This window comes from Lagenorhynchus albirostris, chromosome 16 (genome assembly GCF_949774975.1).
Source record: "Lagenorhynchus albirostris chromosome 16, mLagAlb1.1, whole genome shotgun sequence".
Classification (NCBI taxonomy): domain Eukaryota; kingdom Metazoa; phylum Chordata; class Mammalia; order Artiodactyla; family Delphinidae; genus Lagenorhynchus; species Lagenorhynchus albirostris.
The window spans coordinates 67,746,889-67,765,608 of NC_083110.1; the positions used below are offsets into that span (position 1 = coordinate 67,746,889).

General features: G+C 42.4%; 1 protein-coding gene across 6 annotated transcripts in view; it reads right to left on the bottom strand.

The window, feature by feature from the left end:
• Positions 1–15,166, bottom strand: part of LOC132507355 (nebulin-related-anchoring protein-like) — a 70,298-nt gene extending 55,132 nt beyond the window's left edge. For 2 of the 6 annotated variants that reach the window (XM_060126619.1, XM_060126617.1), the window contains exons 1-9: positions 14,933–15,166; positions 14,520–14,614; positions 13,846–13,933; positions 8,910–9,014; positions 5,910–6,014; positions 4,490–4,594; positions 3,670–3,774; positions 2,778–2,885; positions 2,381–2,485 (exon numbers count right to left, since the gene is read on the bottom strand). In XM_060126619.1, the coding sequence (XP_059982602.1) occupies positions 2,381–2,485; positions 2,778–2,885; positions 3,670–3,774; positions 4,490–4,594; positions 5,910–6,014; positions 8,910–9,014; positions 13,846–13,933; positions 14,520–14,614; positions 14,933–15,004 (888 nt within the window). In that variant the 5' untranslated portion in view covers positions 15,005–15,166. Of the gene's footprint in view, positions 1–2,380; positions 2,486–2,777; positions 2,886–3,669; positions 3,775–4,489; positions 4,598–5,909; positions 6,015–8,909; positions 9,015–13,845; positions 13,934–14,519; positions 14,615–14,932 lie in introns of all 6 variants that reach the window. The other 4 variants (XM_060126616.1, XM_060126615.1, XM_060126621.1 and 1 more) reach the window with 3 other exon arrangements.
• Positions 15,167–18,720: the final 3,554 nt, after the last annotated feature.

Sequence of the window (18,720 nt, forward strand, 5' to 3'; positions counted from 1 at the left end):
ATGTCCAGGCTTCCTTTTCATCCAATAATGACAACTGTTTAGCCTGGGTGCTCCTTTATGCTTGGCTGCCAGAATGTTCTGGGCCAAATATAGTAAGTGAAAAAAATAATAACAACAAAGACTCTCAAATTCTTTGGTAACCTCCTTTTGCCCATTCTGCTTTACGGTTTGGAGTTGGCTTGTAGCTTCATTTTAACTTCTGTGCTTATGTGAATATATATTGTGTATGTAAATCTTTTTGAGACACTTAATCCTATTGGGGAGTTGACAGGTTATAAATAATAGATTACATGGTATAGTCCATTAAGGTAAAAAACTACTCATTAAAAAGAAAAATGGGGACTTCCCTGGTGGCACAGTGGTTAAGAATCCGCCTGCCAATGCAGGGGACACGGGTTCGAGCCCTGGACTGGGAGGATCCCACATGCTGTGCAACAACTAAGCCCGTGTGCCACAACTACTGAGCCTGCGCTCTAGAGCCCGCGAGCCACAACTACCGAAGCCTGCGCGCGTACAGCCCATGCTCCGCAACAAGAGAAGCCACCACAACGAGAAGCCCGCGCACCGCAACGAAGGGTAGCCCCCGCTCCCCACAACTAGAGAAAGCCCGCGCGCAGCAGCAAAGACCCAACGCAGCCAAAAATAAATAAATAAAATAAATTTATTAAAAAAAAAAAGAAGAATGAATTGTTGGTCTTTTAGGCACTACAGATATTTATAGTGTATCTGAGTGTCCGCCTGCTTCTCTAACACTCCCTCCTACTCGCTCCCTGGTGAGTCACAGTAAATCACAGTGAAATGCCACAGGATATGGAGTCCTCTCGACTGACAGCTGCTGGGCAGTGCTGTCGAATGACACCCACTTTGATCCTTGTATTTGTTATTATCATGATTGGAAACTTCAATCAAAATGTCCTAATAATCAAGGTTCCACTATGATACTATGAAGTTACATTTCATCACTGTGTATAGACAGGTCTAGATACACACATGAAATTATATGCATGTGTTACAACTAGTGGCAGATAGGATAGTCCAAATTTACAACAAAATACTTTTTGCTAAATATGGAAGCCAAATATTTTTTAAACTGACTTTTAAAAGTTGTCCTGAGCATTCTAAACAACATATTTACAACATGAAACGAATAAAAACGTATTTTCATTGAGTTTTAAGCACTGAGAGACCATTTAACTGACGTATCATGAAATTTAATAAAATGGCCTTTTAAATTCAAAACCAAACATTTTTGCTCAGATAGACATTTGCAAAAGGGTCAAAACCTATCTTCACATGCATTTTAAGTTTCACATGAATATATCCCCAATATAAGCAACTTGGTTTTCTGAAGAAGAGAAATAAGTTATTTGTTTCCTTTTATAAATTATGTATATTGAATGTCACATAGGTTGTAAAGTCTACCCAGTGCCAAAAAATTTAAACAACTGTCAAATTAAGAAAGAAATATCACCCAAGCCCACTGAATGCACCCTTCCGGTCACACGCTTGGTCTTCCAACATTGTTTACTTACAACCATGAAAAAATAATGTTCCCTTTTTCCCTTACAACACCTGTCTAGTACCAGAAAATCAGAGGGACGTGCAAATAAAATTAGCTGCAATTGTCACTCAACCTTTTTACATCCTGCCAAGATGTAGCTCATTTAAGAAGTGAAATTGAGGGCTTCCCTGGTGGCGCGGTGGTTGAGAGTCCGCCTGCCGATGCAGGGGACACGGGTTCATTCCCCAGTCCGGGAAGAACCCCTATGTCGTGGAGCGGCTGGGCCCGTGGGCCATGGCCGCTGAGCCTGTGCTCCGTAACGGGAGAGGCTACAGCAGTGAGAGGCCTGCGTACCGCAAAAAAAAAAAAAAAGAAGTGAAATTGAGAAAAAGGGTTACTTTCTCTGGCATATTGCTTTATTTAGCAACCTAGACAAGAAATTCATTTTCTAAGAAAATGAATGCTGCTACTCAGTGAAGTGCTCAATATTTTTCAAGACATGCATTTTGATCTCTTTTGTGCCTATGCAGTGACAGGCTAAACACAGCCAGTCGTAGTCCTTGGGACTTTTCTTCAATGAATAGGTGAGGATGCTTTATTCCTGGCAAGCCCACCATTTTGATATAGGTCCTTTATTTTTAAAAAAGGAAAGAAAAAGTGCTTAGAATCTGTTTTCCTAAGCGAGTCAAGTTGAGCCCTGTGTAATTGTTTGTTTGCTACTTTCAGGCTTGGAAATTCCACCTTCCATAAATAGGGCAAAGAAAAATCACAGCCCAACCCCTGATTAAATGGTCATAGGTTGTGTCACAGGCTAGAGGGCTGCCAAACTGAGAAATGACCATCGAAAAGGGTCTCGCAGGATGTCATTTTATCACATACCTGGCCATACTGGTCCACATATTCCTTTGTCAATGTGCCCTCAGCTCCAGCCACTGGACCAGCCATTCCCTTCGTTTCTCCTTGATATTGTTGATGGTACCTCACCTATTTGAAGGGGAAGGATAAATTTAGCCTCTTACGCACAGGGGTCAGAACGGTAAAAATGAATGTCTTGTGGAATGTTCTTTTTCTGCTTGGATCTAGGGAATGTGTCTTAGACATAAAAGTGCCTGATCATTGTCTTGGTAAAACTGATTGAAAACTATGTAGGAAAGCGACTTCCTGTATCCACGGTGCAAAAAAAAATGGAGACAAGGAGACAGGAAGTTGGACTCGCCAGACCCAGGTAAATTTCTGCTTCCTTCCCTCCCATGCAAACATTGCCCTGGACACTTACATCACTTGTAAGCTCATTGGCTCTTCTGGCTATCTGATAAGCAGGCGTGGTCATAGCAGGAAAACTGCCTTTCCCTATCTGTTGTTTATAGTCCTCTGTGTATCTCACCTGGAAAAGGAAAACAAATTTTGAATCACGTGCCACCATCCCACCATCTCCCAGGCAATCTGACTGAGAAGTCCTGCTCAGGGCTCCCATAGCGCCCTGCACGTCTCCCGTCCCAGCTCTTACGCAATGTAGTTGGCTTAGAGCTTGATGGACCCTGTGTATCTCATTTACCATTTTATTCCCAATACCCAGCTCGCTGCCTGATACATGGAGATGCTCAATGTAGAATTCGACACATACTTGTGAGCACCTGCTGTGTACCAGGGGGTGAAGCCAGGCAGCACAAGAAGGCTTCTGCCCTCAAGGAGCCGCCAGTGAAGTCTAGGAGATGAAAGGCTTCTCAACCCAAGTCAAGTGGAAGCCACTTGTTAAGCTGAACCTGGATTCAAGTGGGAAGTGCTTAAACTTCCCACTCAGAGCAATACTAAGTTTCCAGTCTTAGTATGCCGTGGAGCAACTGGGCTATGAAAAGGCAAAGGGAAGAAATTCTTCAGAAGTGATCTTCTACAATTTGCAGTGACAAGGAGAGACTTCTTTAAGATTAATCAGATATACCTGGTTTGTTACTAATACCGTGTAAACTTTTCTCTCTAAGGAAAAGTTTTTGCAAGGTCTGTGCTGGCTGCCAAATCTGACCCGACCATCCTTGACCTTAGAAAGTTCTTCCTGGCCCCCGCACAGGATTGAGATGCCGCCTGCACTCTCCCTGCCTCTTCCTCCACGTAAGGAAAGAATGGGGAACCTTAAACGAGAATCACTGCATCTGGCCTCCATCATTTCTTACATCACTTTGAAGCTGTCCCGCCGCCTTGGCCCGGAGAAGCTCAGGGGTATCCACCACTGTGCTGAACCTGGAGATGTGTTCGTCATGCCCTCTCTTGTACTCCACCTGGTGGGGGGACAGCATAGAGTCAAGGTCACACCCAACAGCCTTTGTAGGACCTCTCCTTGCGGCTGTCCTGAAGCTACACCATCGGGCCACACTCAACGCAAACATATGGCAAGTCTTTCTCGTTTGTTCTACGGGCTCCTCTCCAAAAAGCATCAATGCTCATGTGTTAAGTCCAAGAGAGTGCCAGGAACTTCTAAACGTTAACAAATATTCATTCATCTCCATAACAATCACATAAGGCAAGACTATGATTTTCCCCATTTTACTAAAGAGCAGCTGAGGAACAGAAAGGTTAAGTAATTGGCTCATGGTCCCACAGGTACTAAGTGAGAAAGCCAGGGTTCAAATCCCAACATCCCAGCTCTAAAATCTGAGCTCTTAACCAGCAAGTTGTGCTACTCTTCAGGAGGTTCCACCATCCACTTAATAAAAATCAGTGTCCTTAATGCTAACGCCACCACAAGAAATTATTTGGTCCAGTCTTGTGGTGAGCTACATGGTCTTCTCTCCATGTGATAGATGTGGCCCAAATAAGGCACAGAGAGTGAATGATAGGGAAAAGATAAGAACATAGTTTTCTCCATAATATCACACTAAGGGTACCTACTGCCCCAAAGCACCCTCCTTTTGGATTTTATCTGAATCAATCCCAGGGGTTCACTAATGACAAACATTAGCGTAATCAATGGTGAATAAGCACTAAGACACTCACTTGGCTGGCCAGCTGGTTGGCTATCTTGGCCCTTTGATGAGCAGGTGTGATCATGGCTGGAAAGCTGCCCTTGCCCCGCTGTTCCTCATGGTCTTCTGTGTACTCCTGCTGGTCAGACCAATGTCAGCATGAGAACCAATATGAAATCCAATGAGAACGAATAAAACTGCAATAGCAAGCATCATCAGAACCAATGCAATTGGATGTATAAGATACTTGGAAAATATTTCAGTCACCTGGAATAAATTTGACAATGTTATTCACTTGGTGATTTAAATAACACCTTCAAGGCTGAAGAAAGCATATTTCCCAGGTCAAAGGGTTTCTCCTTCAATGTTTATATTAAACTATGTGGAACCTGGCACAACCCAAGGGATGCCCTTTAACTCAAAGACTGGTATGATAAGGCAGCAATTATTATGCAGAAGACTTTCTGGTACTAGAGACAGTTCTACAGCACTGGGAGTGAAACGTCTGCTCTTTTCTGCTCCTAACTTTTGAGTATCTTTGATGGTCTGTTTTCCACCTTAGCAATTGTGTTTCTGTTGTCTTCTTTCCATTTGCTAAAGAAAAGTTACTAAAGACTAGCAATATTTTCCAGAGTGGTTTCTTCAAAGGGCAGGTACCCTGGGTGTATGCAGAGGACTAGAGGGTACTGTGCGCACATCACTAAGGATTTCCATAATCTGGGCTGAAATTGCCTTTTCTACGATGCAAACCTACTAAGATCTCTCTTATGGTGCTACAGGTCAGAAACCTAAAACAGGGCATCAGGGCTGATTCCTTTTGCAGGCTCTTGTGGAGAATCCATTTCTTTGCCTTTTCCAGCTTCTGGAGGCTGCCCACATTCCTTGGCTTATGGCCCCAAACACTTTTGACCTCTGCTTCTGTTGTCACATCATCTTTTCTCTGACTCTGACCCTCCTGCCTCCCTCCTTATAAGGACTCTTGTTACATTTGGTCCACCCTAATAATCCAGGATAATCTTCCTATCCTTACCTTAATTAGGAGTTTGGGTTTAGCAGATATATATAGTAATATATAAAATAGATGAACAACAAGGTCCTACTGTATAGCACAGGGAACTATATTCAATATCTTGTAATAAATTATAATGGAAAAGAATCTGAAAAAGAATATATATATACATATAAATGTATGTATATGTATAACTGAATCACTTTGCTGTACGTCAGAAACTAACACAACATTGTGAATCAACTATCCTTCAATAAACAAGAAAAATCCTTACCATAATCATATCTGTAACATCCCTTTGGCCAGGCAAAGTAGCATATACGCAGGTTCCATGGATTAGGACATGGGAATCTTTCGGGGAGGGCCAGTATTCTGTCTACCACAATCTTAAAATAAAGGAATATTCAAACTAATTGCTAAAGTAACTTTCCAGGGCCCTTACCTCACCCAGTGACTTCTGAGCCTTAGCCATCCTTACGACTTCAGCGTCTGGCAGAGCTCCTGGGCACCAAGCATTCCCTTCCCCATATCCAGTCCAATAGGCTCTCTATAGAGGAAAAACACAAATGTATACAAACACACCCCCCACATATTTGCCTGGTAAGATCCCCCTACCTACTCCACCCTCCCGGCAACATACATACATTGACATACATTGTCAATATAAGATAGAACAAGTAGACATTCTCTAAAAACTATAAACTCCTCTTGCTTTGTGGTAGGTCTCACCTAACCAGAATGTTCATTTTTTTTCAAACTAGAAAATAACCTAATATCCTAAATAACCAAGCTTTCCGAGATTCACCTATATCATAGAAGAGTTCCAAATGTAACTTAACATTTCTTTGCTCATTATTGCACCAAGATGGGCGGCGGGGAGCTGCTGTGGACAGGCCACCTAAGACTAATCAGCACTATCCAGCCAAGCTTCAGAAACCTGCTGCCTGTTGCGCGCCAAGCATTAGATCAGGCAGTTCACACTAGGAAAAGAAAATCAAAAAAGGAAGAAGAAGAAATCACAGTTTCTCTTTTAAGATACTTGTGACCTATCTATGGAGATAAAACTAACATATGGGGGCTTCCCTGGTGGCGCAGTGGTTGAGAGTCCGCCTGCCGATGCAGGGGACACGGGTTCGTGCCTCGGTCCGGGAAGATCCCACATGCCGCGGAGCGGCTGGGCCCATGAGCCATGGCCGCTGAGCCTGTGCGTCCGGAGCCTGTGCTCCGCAACGGGAGAGGCCACAACAGTGAGAGGCCTGCGTACCGCAAAATAAAACAAAAAAAAACCAAAAAAAAACCTAACATATGAAACAATGAGCTATTAGAGAACATTTTTGTGATTAAATGTACTGTATTGAAGATAAAACATAGTGAGAGTTTTGAAAAAGCAATCTGTATATGATGGCCCCTGTTTTGGACAGGAATTTGAGCTGGTCCTCCAGGGCTAAGGTCAGTTAACAGATGATGCAAAGGGAAAAAGAAAAACATCTACTCTAGGAGGTCAGTTCCATGAAGGCAGGGACTTTTATCTGTTTTGTGCACTGATGTATTCCAGTAGCCTGGAACTATGCCTGGCATATAATACTCAGTACATATATGTTGAATAAATTCTCGGAGTGGGGACTGCCATGAATAAAAGCATGAAGGCAGTGATAGGCTTCATGTGAAAGACCATGAGGAGGTGGGTTTGATTGGAATTGGGAGTAACGATGAGGAAACAAGTGGGCTGGAGGTGGGGCAAGTTGCACAGACCATCTTTTGGCGATCTGGAAAGACAGATAATTCACATGTGAAAATATGCTCAACTACACTCCCAATCAGGGAAGTTTAAATTCAAACAACAAAATACACGTTGTTAAAACTTTTATCTGGTAATACCAAGTGTTGGTGAGTCTGTGGGAAACGGGTATTCTCATACTCTGCCTGTGGGAATATAAAATGTACAGCCTTTTTTTTTTTTTTTTGCGGTACGCGGACCTCTCACTGTTGTGGCCTCTCCCATTGCGGAGCACAGGCTCCAGACGCGCAGGCTCAGTGGCCATGACTCACGGGCCCAGCCGCTCTGTGGCATGTGGGATCTTCCCGGACTGGGGCATGAACCCGCGTCCCCTGCATCGGCAGACGAACTCTCAACCACTGCGCCACCAGGGAAGCCCTGTACAGCCATTTTAATGTACAGACAGAAATTTGACAGTTTGTCTACTAAAATTAAAAAGGCACAGACTCTTGATCTAGCAAGCTCATTTTCCATTATCTATTCTAGAGAAACTCTCACTGTGTCCAAAAGAGGTCTTGCACAAAGGTGTTCACTGCAAATTCATAACAGAAAAAAAATGGGAATAACCCTGCCCATCAATAAGAAAGCATGATACATCCTCTCTTAATGATTGCACCCATGATCTACCCACCTACAACAGCTTAAAAGGTTGCTGACATACAAACATCTCCAGGGTATTTGTTGAGCGAAAAATGCAAGTTGTAAAACAATGCATATTGTTTCATGGAAAAACAAAATTATACATTTCAATAGAAATATACATCTATAATTTTCCATAAGAAATACTAGCTGACATTTGTTGTGCCAACCAGTGTTCTAAGATCCTTACGTTTATATACTCTTTTAATTTTTACAATAGTCCTATGAATCAGGAACTCTTTGAAGTTCACTTAAAAATTGAACTTAAAGCCAAGGAAAGAATGGTTAAAAAACTTATTAAAGGTCCTTCAATCGGTGGCAGTAGTCATATATAAATGTAAGTAACTAAAAAATAAATTATATAGATATTAATTTGTAAATGAGGAGAGAGAGTCTGGAAGGATACCCACAAGACTGACAACAATGGGTACCTCTACAGAAGGAACTGGGATTGGAGATAGTGGACAAAGGGTTAGCTTTGCACTGTCTGGACTGTTTTATGTGGATCATTAAAAGCAAATGGTTGGGAATTTTGAAATGATGAGGCTGTCAACAGAGAATGACCACAAATTCTCAGGTGATGGGAAGAGTAAATCAGAGACAAGCAGGAAGATGTGTGTGACCAATGTCATATGACAGGCTGGAGAGGGGCAAACCCAGGAGAGGGAAGGTCCTCACAAAGGTCCAGGCAGGAGATGATGGGGCTCAGAGCTGGGACAGTGAAATGGGAGGGAAGGGGTGGAGCTGAGTGAAGGGTCAGAAGAAGAAAGGGCAGCCTTGGCTTCCAGCCTGGTGGCTGATCCCAGTGACAGAAACACAGTGGTTGGAAGGGAGAAGTCAGTGAGCTTGGACTGGAGCAGATATGGCTGAGGTGATGCTGGGTCTTCTGCAGACAGCTGGAATTACAAACTGGATAAAAGAAAGTGTAACCAATGCCCTCTAGAAGTAATACCGATAATACATTTCATTTGCATAGTGTGTCATTCTTTTCTCTGTTTCCAAACCCATTTATAACTCTTCCTTCACCTCATCCACCAATGGTTGCCTGTTAGGTGCAGCCGCCCCATCCTTGGATTTCATGTCCCAGTGAAAAAACGATTTAAACCGTTTGCCATCGTCTTGGTCATCGATCTGCACAATGAAGATATTATCAGTAATGTTTCCATCAGAAAAGAGAAAGGAAACAAATAATATACAGCTAAACTGGGGCGGGGATCCTAAGTCGCAACTGCAAAGCATCTTAACTGCACTACAAGCCACAGCTGTCAATGTCACCACAGCTTCATCTGTACCACCAGCCAAAGGGCACACAGAAAGCACCTGCTGTGTGCAAAGCTCTATTTAGCAGTGCAATTAAAAAAGGCAACATCTCTACGAGCTAATCACACAACACCAAGTGTTCAGCTTAGAAAACACTAGACATTAGAGCAGTTGTTCTTAACTTTAGCCTGTGCAACACCCAGGGAGCTTGTTAAATGCTGGCTCCCCAAATTCATGTAGCTGTTCTCCTATGCTTTAAAATTTCACCTTTCACATCTTGATCTATAACACACCTTGAGTTGATTTTTATGTATAAGGTAGATATCAAGGTTCATTTTTTTCTACACAAGTGTCCAATCACTCCAGTGCCATTTATTTAAAGATCATTCTTGCTACATTGAAATGCAGTGGTGTCTTTGTTGTAACTCAAGTGACCACATATGTGCAGCTCTATTTCTGGATGTCGTATTGTTTTCTACTGGTCTGTCTGTCTATTCTTACACCAATACTATGCTGAGTTAATTACTACTACTTTTATAGTAAGTCTAGAAATCTGGTAACCTAAGTCCATTGATTTTGTTCTTCAAGACTTCTTGGCCATTCTAGAATCATGGTATGTACATATCAATTTTAGAATCAGTTTGTCAATTTCTATGAAAAACACCAGGATTTTGGCTGGGATTGCATTGGATGTGTAGATCAATTTGAGGAGAACTGACATCTAACAATATCTTCATGGCTTTGGAATAGGCAAAGATTTCTTGAGGAGAACATAAAAGGAGCTAACAACAAAAGAAAAAAATCAGGTCTTAAGTCCAAATCCAGATATTATAATGTATGAGATCCAAGATGGGGCCCAGAAACCTGCAACTTTAACAAGTTGAAGTTTAAGTCATTAATTTTACAGGTGAGGAAAGAAGCTCAGAGAAGAGAAATGAACTTATTGAAAACATTCAATGATTTAGCAGAGCCAGGTTCACAATCCAGGAATTCTAGTTCCCTGTCAAGGGCACTTTGTCTGGACTTGCTTAATGCTGCACTAATATGTATACTTTAAAATAGATAAACTGAGAGATCTTAACATGTTTTTTCCCTTGGATTTTGAGAAACTACCACAAACATTACACAGACTCAAGGCAAAGTTTCTTGTTGGCAGTTCCACTGATATTTGGGGCCATTTCGTTATTTGTTGGGGGGACTGTCTAGTGCACGGCACTACGCTGAGCAGGATAGGTGGTCTCTATCCACCAGATGCCAACAGTATTCCTAACTTCCCAGTTCTGACCCCCAAAAAAGTCCCCAGACATCACCTGGGGGGCAAAACTGCCCTCCTTGAGAGCCATTGACTTACGGAATCAGAATCACATGACCAAAATAAACAGGAAGCCGTATTTGCTGTCCCGTCTCACAGGACAAATCCATCATGGGGCGGGGGGTGGCGGTGTGGGGGCCCGTGCCTGCCTCCCCAGAGACCTTTCACAGGACTCGTGATTATTCAGAGGAAGCAGGAAGAGAGAAAAAGCCATAAATGTTAATAGTGGGGTAAGGAAGCATTAAGGGCTGAAGTGCATTCTCCAAATAGAAGGGAACCCAGATGCTCTATTTTGCTAAAAGTTCCATTCACACCTACCAAACAGGAAATTTTGTCTTAGTAAATATTTATTTATTCATTTACTTTTTAAAGAATGACATTTTAAAAACAGAAAAATGTCAACCTGCTTCAAATGCCAACTTAAAATCTTTACTTTTCTCCTTCATCACCATTACTGAAGCATCCCTTTCTTTCCTTTTTTTTAATTTTAGCATGTGCACCATGAATCTGTTTTTTATTCAATTGGCAAAGTCTCTCAGAGAAGAAAAGGGAGTAAGAAAGTAATCCACCACACTCCCTAGAATGGTTATAAGATCTGGGGCCTTGGGGACTTCCCTGGTGGTGCAGTGGTTAAGAATCTGCCTGCCAATGCAGGCAACATGGGTTTGAGCCCTGGTCTGGGAAGATCCCACATGCCGTGGAGCAACTAAGCCCATGTGCCACAACTACTGAAGCCCTTGTGCCTAGAGCCCGTGCTCCGCAACAAGAGGAGCCACCGCAATGAGAAGCCCTCGCACTGCAATGAAGAGTAGCCCCTGCTCGCTGCAACTAGAGAAAGCCCGTGTGTAGCAACAAGACCCGACATGGCCAAAAATAAACAAATAAATAAATTTATTAAAAAAAAAAAATCTGGGGCCTAGAACAGACATGGTTGTCCATTAGATGTTTTCCCTGGTGGGAAAGGAGGAGAAAGGGGTCTCAGCAGTCAATTGTTCAGTACACACACACACACATGCATTTACACACCCATATGTATGTACACACCCACACACATGCGTGTACACACATGCACACATACGCATGTACACACATATGCATGTACATACACATGCATGTAAACACACATCCACCACACACAGATAACACACACACACCACACACCTGCACAGACGTGCACACAGATATGTATACACATGTACATATACATACACACACGCGTATGCACCATGTACACACATATGTATAAACGTGTACACATATTCATACCTACATACACTCCCCACATGCACACATACATTTTTATACACATACACATATGTTTACATAGATGCGAACAAATACACACACACAGGCTTCCTGAGAAGCTCACATCACTGTCTGTGGCTGGAAACAGAACCAGCAATGATCTTGCTCCAGGTTGGGCCTGTCATACAAGTTAAAAGAAAGTGAATCCGCTATCACCTCAAAAAAAGGTAAATACTGGGCTTCCCTGGTGGCGCAGTGGTTGGGGGTCCGCCTGCCAATGCGGGGGACACGGGTCCATGCCCCGGTCCGGGAGAATCCCATGTGCCGCAGAGCGGCTGGGCCCGTGAGCCATGGCCGCTGAGCCTGCGCGTCCGGAGCCTGTTGCTCCACGACAGGAGAGGCCACAACGGTGGGAGGCCCGTGTACCACAAAAAAAAAAAAGAAAGTGAATCCACTACCACCTCAAAAAAAGGTAAATACTGTGTGACCTGTTGTAAGAGCATAAGGGGGCCATGCCAGTTGACACCTCGCATAGGATGAAAGATACAGATATTATGGATCTTTTTGTAATAAATACAAATAGTACTCTGATGTATAAGTACGTCTCCTTGTGTTCAATCTGTCAAACTCTGGCCCCAGAACTGCAGAAATATCTGGATGTTTGTAAACATAAATAAGTGCTTTTTTTTTTCCTCCTAGAGAGTTTGCCACCCGCTAGGTACATGGGAGTAGACCCATGGAGCAGTTTAGGATACAGGTCCCAGAGTGAGAAAGAGCTGGATTTGTGCCCATTGAACTAGCGGGTAAAACTGGGCAAGTTACTTAATCTCTCTGAGCCTCAGCCTCCCCAACCGTAATGAGATAATATTACAGAGGGTTCTTGTGAAGAAAAAGTGAGATCACACAGATAATGGGCCTCAAAGAGTGCTGGCATTCTATCGAACTGAGCTAAATGCAGTATTGATTGTAATTTTGTGTAGTTGCCCTTAGACTAAAAGAGATGAAAACAAACAACAACAAAAACCAAACAAACAGAGATGAAAGCAAAATCCTAAAAGAATTTGCCTTCTCAGTAATCTAGGCTTGTGAATTCTTAAGGCTTGTTAATCCTTAGAAATCAATGATATATGAACAACTCTCTGAGCCTCAGTTTCCTCACCAGTAGAATGGGATAATAATAGTATTTACTTTATTGGATTGTAAGGTATTAAATGAACTGACTGTACAGTAAATACTATATAAGCTTGTAAAAATAATAAACTCACAGTTGGTGCAAAGCATTTAGTGAAATAAGCTACTTGGCCGTCTGTGTAGAGAGCCACATGGTAATGATAAGCTCAATCTAAACCATTTTCTTGAGGAGGACACGGCCTGGGCAGGCCGGAGAGTCAGGATGAGGTGAGGTAACATGAGGAAGGCAGATTACTAGAGAGCCTTCCACCTCATGTGTCACTTTCTAATTTTAGAAAGCTGCTAGGTCCATCCCAAAAAACAACTTGTTGTGGAGCATGGGGGAGGGAAGTGAAATGATTCATCATTTTAATAAGTGCAAGCATTTAATCAACAGTTATTTGACAAAACTCTACTGTTGTTTTTTCAAAAGAGGTTGGTTTATCAATATGGCCTCCTGGTCTATCCAAACATCAGGTCCAAATAGAAATATCTTTGACCTACCACTACCCATAGGGAAAGAGATCTTAAACACTGCAAATAAACTGAAACACTACTGAATTCGGAGAGATTTAAGAGTACGGAACTAGAGGTTTCAATGTCTGTACCAAAATATCATGGGGACAGAAAGGAAAGGCTTTTGTAATACTTTCCAACTATATAAACTTTGTTTTATGTATTAAGCACCTAGTGTATGCACAGCCTATTGCATCAAGGTGTCCAGAGCTGGCAGACACAGAGAGATTAAAATAGATTCAAGGATCTCAGATATTCAAGCTAGATTATCCTGTGTACTGGCCTCTATGTTGTGGTAGGGCAAATAGCAATATTTGTTACTTAAATATACTTTGCTTGTATATGTGGAGAAAATGGGCAGGTTCACATCTAGGCAGAGACACTTAAAATCCTAACAGGTGCCTGAGCTAAGAAATCTTCTTTAAAGGCTATTTTGAAATTCAAAATTAAGTAACTTACCCCACAAATGGCCTCTGGAGATTTCCTCACATTTAGATTTAATGGAGTGTGACAGACACTTGTAAAAGTGTTGTTCTTGGGGTTATGGCTACAAAAAGTAGATATAAGCCAAAATTAGAACTGTGCTTTATCCAAGATGACTGACTCTTCTTAAAGGCGGAGTCATTTTTTAAATCAAAAATATAAAACCTAATAATTAAATTCAAGATTTTCCAGGCAATGCGTCTTAAAGAAAACAAAGGCTAATCAAATAAATTCAACCTATTTAACTTAAAGACCAAATTTAACTGGAAATGATCACTTAAAAACTTTCTGAAGGAATAGAAAAGGATTCTGAAATTATTTAAAAGAAAACGTTTTAAAGCTTCATGCATATTCATGGAAATCACACTGTTCTGCACAATATTTAATAATTTGACATGAGGTTGTAGTGGATAGATTTGATCTTTTACTTATAAGAAATCTGAAATTTTCAACTTTCTGTCCATTGCATAAAATCCCGTCTTAGGTCTCTGTAATGATTGTATGGAAGTTTGTATGGAAGTAAAAACTTTTGAGAAGGCATTTCTTGGATTTAACCCTGGAGTGTGTGATTTGAACCTCCGGTTGGCTGCTTGTTAAAAAAAAGATAAACACAACTCAAGAGGTGGTGGGAAGAGGCGTCAAACACTTACGCATGACAGTATGGCTTTTTCTGGTGACTCACAAAGTTATTAACCGATAGCATCATCTTGCAAATTTCACAGTGAAAACATGCTTTGTGCCATATCTAGAAATCAAACAGAAAAGATTTAGCAAAATTACCTTTTTTTTTCAGACTCAGGATTCTTAATATATTTCAGGGTAAAAACAAATGAGCTTTAGTGATAAAATGGTGATAAAACACACACACACATGGCTACGATACATAAATGAATTTTAAAAATTTGAGGCAATACAGGAGATGTAGCTAGAAATGGGTAGAAGTGAAGAAAGGTGGGGAAAGCATCTTATTTTGGTGGTTTAAAAAAGCCCACATGTCCATATGTGAGAAGATAAATTTCTCATGTTTGTTATGATTCCCAAAGGCCAAGAAAAGTCTACTGACCTGGTCTAGACAGCTGATCTTCTCAGCAGGGTATACTCCGTACCCACACCTGGAGCAAGCCTGCACATTCATCTTGAAGTCCGAAGAGAGAAGACAAAGATAGGTAACAAGTAAGAAATCCAAGGAGAAGCCCCAGTCTAGTTGTTCAAGTCTCCAAGATCCCGACCCCTAGTAAATTTCTGTGGGCACCCTGACCGTTCAGAATCCAACTTCCACTTTCCTCTGCTGACCTTCTAGTTTGAAGTCAGCAGCTGGATGGTTTTTAAAGCTGCCACTTACTCAAAGGGCTATTTTGGCAACTCGCTCAGCACGCATGCGTCTGGGAAATAAGGTGGAGGTATTCCCAGCTGACACGCTTCCCTAAATAGAAAAGTGAACTCACAACAGCATCACGTCTAAGTGGATGACCAAGTCCTCGTGTACGATCAGGCAGCATGTAGTAGTTTAACACTAACTGTGATCATAATCCAAGAAAAGAACTCGAAGGCATACACCACACCCTCATCCAACGACCAGATGAGAAAGCTTGCTCTGTGAGGCCGGTGAGTAAAGCAGAAAGTCCAGCTCCCCCCGCAAAAGAAAATAAAACAGGATTGACTCACTCCACAGGAGGGTAAATGCCATATCTGAAATTTAGCCTTGTCTATTAAAAATGTTTAATATTACTCAGCCATAAAAAAGAAATAATGCCGTTTGCAGCAACATGGATGGACCTAGAGATGATCATACTAAGTGAAATAAGACAAAGAAAAAGATAAATACCATATGATATCACTTATATGTGGAATCTAAAATACAACACAAATGAACATATCTATGAAACAAAAAAAGACTCAGACATAGAGAACAGACTTGTGGTTGCCAAGGGGAAGGGGGGTAGGAGTGGAAAAGACTGGAAGTTGGGGATTAGCAGAGGCAAACTATTATATATAGGATGGATAAACAAGGTCCTACTGTATAGCACAGGGAACTATATTCAATATCCTGGACAAACCATAAAAGAAAAGAATATGAAAAATATATATGTATATATATGTGTAACTGAGTCACTTTGCTGTACAGCAGAAATTAACAGAACATTGTAAATCAACTATAATTCAATAAAACTTAAAAAAATAAATAAAGATGTTTATAAGAGTAGGACGGCAAACTTGTTAAGATATCAATTCGTGTGCAGCTTCTGCAAGAATGCAAAACTAAGAACAGATGAGAACTCTTTGAGTGCCGGCTTCTGTATGCTATCCTGGACCGTTCCAAGAAGTCCTTGCCTCCCAGGCTGGAAAGGGAGCAGCTTGAAGACAAGCTCTCTTCTTGGCTTTGTGAAGCCCCTCACTGCCTTCAGGGGTCTACCTAAATGTCACTTAAAACAGGCCTTCCAGAAACAGCTTACAAAAAACCGCATCACACCTGTCCCCCCCCCCTCAGCTCACTGCCTTCTATGACCCTCCCCCTGCTTTATGCTCTTCACAGCGGTTACCACCACCTGACCCCTTAAATCTTACTATATCTACTTTTTTATTTTTATTTTTTTGCGGTACGCAGGCCTCTCACCGTTGTGGCCTCTCCCGTTGTGGAGCACAGGCTCCGGACGCGCAGGCTCAGCAGCCATGGCTCACGGGCCCAGCCGCTCCGCGGCATGTGGGATCTTCCCGGACCGGGGCACGAACCCGTGTCCCCTGCATCGGCAGGCGGACTCTCAACCACTGCGCCACCAGGGAAGCCCACTATATCTACTTTTAAAAATTATCCGTCTCCTCCATCAAAACATGAGTTCCATCAAAATAGGAGCCTTGGTCCTTATTGTCCTTTCTGTATCCCCAGTGCCTAGAACAAGGTCTGATATGGAAAAGGGGCTCAACAAGTATTTATCAAATCAAAGAAATCAACTTAACACTCACACCAAAATACCTACAGGGGACAGAGGTGAAGCCATAGGTCACATGTCCCATCTGAACCACTCCACGCCAGCAATCTGTCATGAGGCAATCAGTACCCGGCATCGCCTAATATTATGATTTTTCCAGAAAAGCCAGGTATCTGCATCTGCACCTGAAATTCTCTCTTTTGTATAACACCGGGAATAAAACAATAAAACAGAAACATGGGCAGTACTGAGACGGCAGGCTACCAATTAGTGATCTGTGGCCTAAAGAAAAGGCTCTAAGGAAACTCTGCTGGAGGGACCCCAGGTAGGGCAGAGAGAAATCGGTGGTGCTTTTGTGTTGTGTTGGGAGAACCAGGGGGAGGAGGCCACAGAGCGAGTGAAGAAGAGCAGCGTTGCCATGACACTGAGAGGGTGCAGTGTGAATTCCCCACAGATGGAGAGTGGGCATAGCGCTGCCTTCTCAGCAGGGGAAGGAGGCTCTACGTAGGGGCTCTAGACCCAGGAAGACTCCCAGGCTGAAATGTGATACAAGGCAGCCTGAACAAAGGGGAAGAGCAAAGGCAAAGAACTAAGACCTATAGGTTCCCCACACGTTTTGCTCTGTGTGGGATTTCTCCAGCCTTACCTGGACCTGGGCTGGAAGCCCCAGCAATCACAGAGAAAGAACTCTGCCCCCATCCGGAGGGATGAGGAATCGCAGCCAGATTTCCTTTAAAGAAAAAAACTAACACTCCTCTAAGGTTGTGATTGCATCGCTGCTACAAGTTCTCAGTCACCCTTGTGAAAACAAGGATGGCCCAAATGAAAGATGTTAAATTTGACTCCTACCATCACTTCTGCTTTTAAAAGGCACTTATTATGTATCAGAAATAATGAGGAAAAACAACCCCGTAGAACTGGAAATGGGACAGTTTAAGGACCTAAAATGAACCCTTGTTGCTGGCAAGAGACACACAGCCCTCATCTGCTTGATAGACCTTGTGGATGGTCTTCCCTGTGCCCAGCTGACCCCTCTCACATCCAGTACAGCCCCTCCCCCTTGTCACAGTGATTACATGAGGTCCTCCAAGCCTCAGCCAATGAGCACACATGCTCTTCTGCCCCCCGGCATCGGTTCAGACAATGTGTGTTAGCCTGGGTTATCCAGAAAACAGAACCTGGGGCAAAGGCTTATGTGCAAGGACTTTATTCAGAAGTATGGTCCCAGGGAGAGAAGTAAGAAGGCAGGAAACGGAGGGGGGAGAGTCAACACGAGGGTCCTTTCCCAAAGAAGCCACCGGACACTGGATCTCTTGGTCTCTTTTTCTAGGGTGAAGAGGAAGACTTATGCTCTACTCATGTGAGTTTGGAAAGGAAGCAGAAAACAATGATATGGGCCAAGGCTGGAGAAACACAGGAAATACAATTAGAAGAGAATATCATTTGGGTCTAAAGGGTCAGTACAATTATTATAGAGGGAAAGTTCAAAATTGTTTCTTCCCTTTCACATATCTGTGATTTTATGTGTTGGTACAGTGATAATCCAGCCTCGGAGCAATACATTGGGAGTTCCCATGCCAGTCTACACTACAGAACTGAAAAAAGAAAGCTTTCCTTCAAACCGTCTTTCTACCTGAGCCAGCAATGAAATCCTGTGTGCAACACATTTTAACAATTGCATGATATAATTTATGGTAGAACCTTCTTGTGGATGAAAAATTCATTATTTTTCTAGGCAACCTGATCCTGGTTCTGCCACTAGAAAGCTTGTGATGTTGGCAACCTCTCTGTGCCTCAGATTCTTTATCTATAATATGAGCAGAGGGATTAGTTGTTAAGGCTCCTCCACATCTAACACCGTTTCATCATATTTCAGGAATAACTTGCAAAAACAATTTTATAAATCAGATAAATTAAAGAGTAA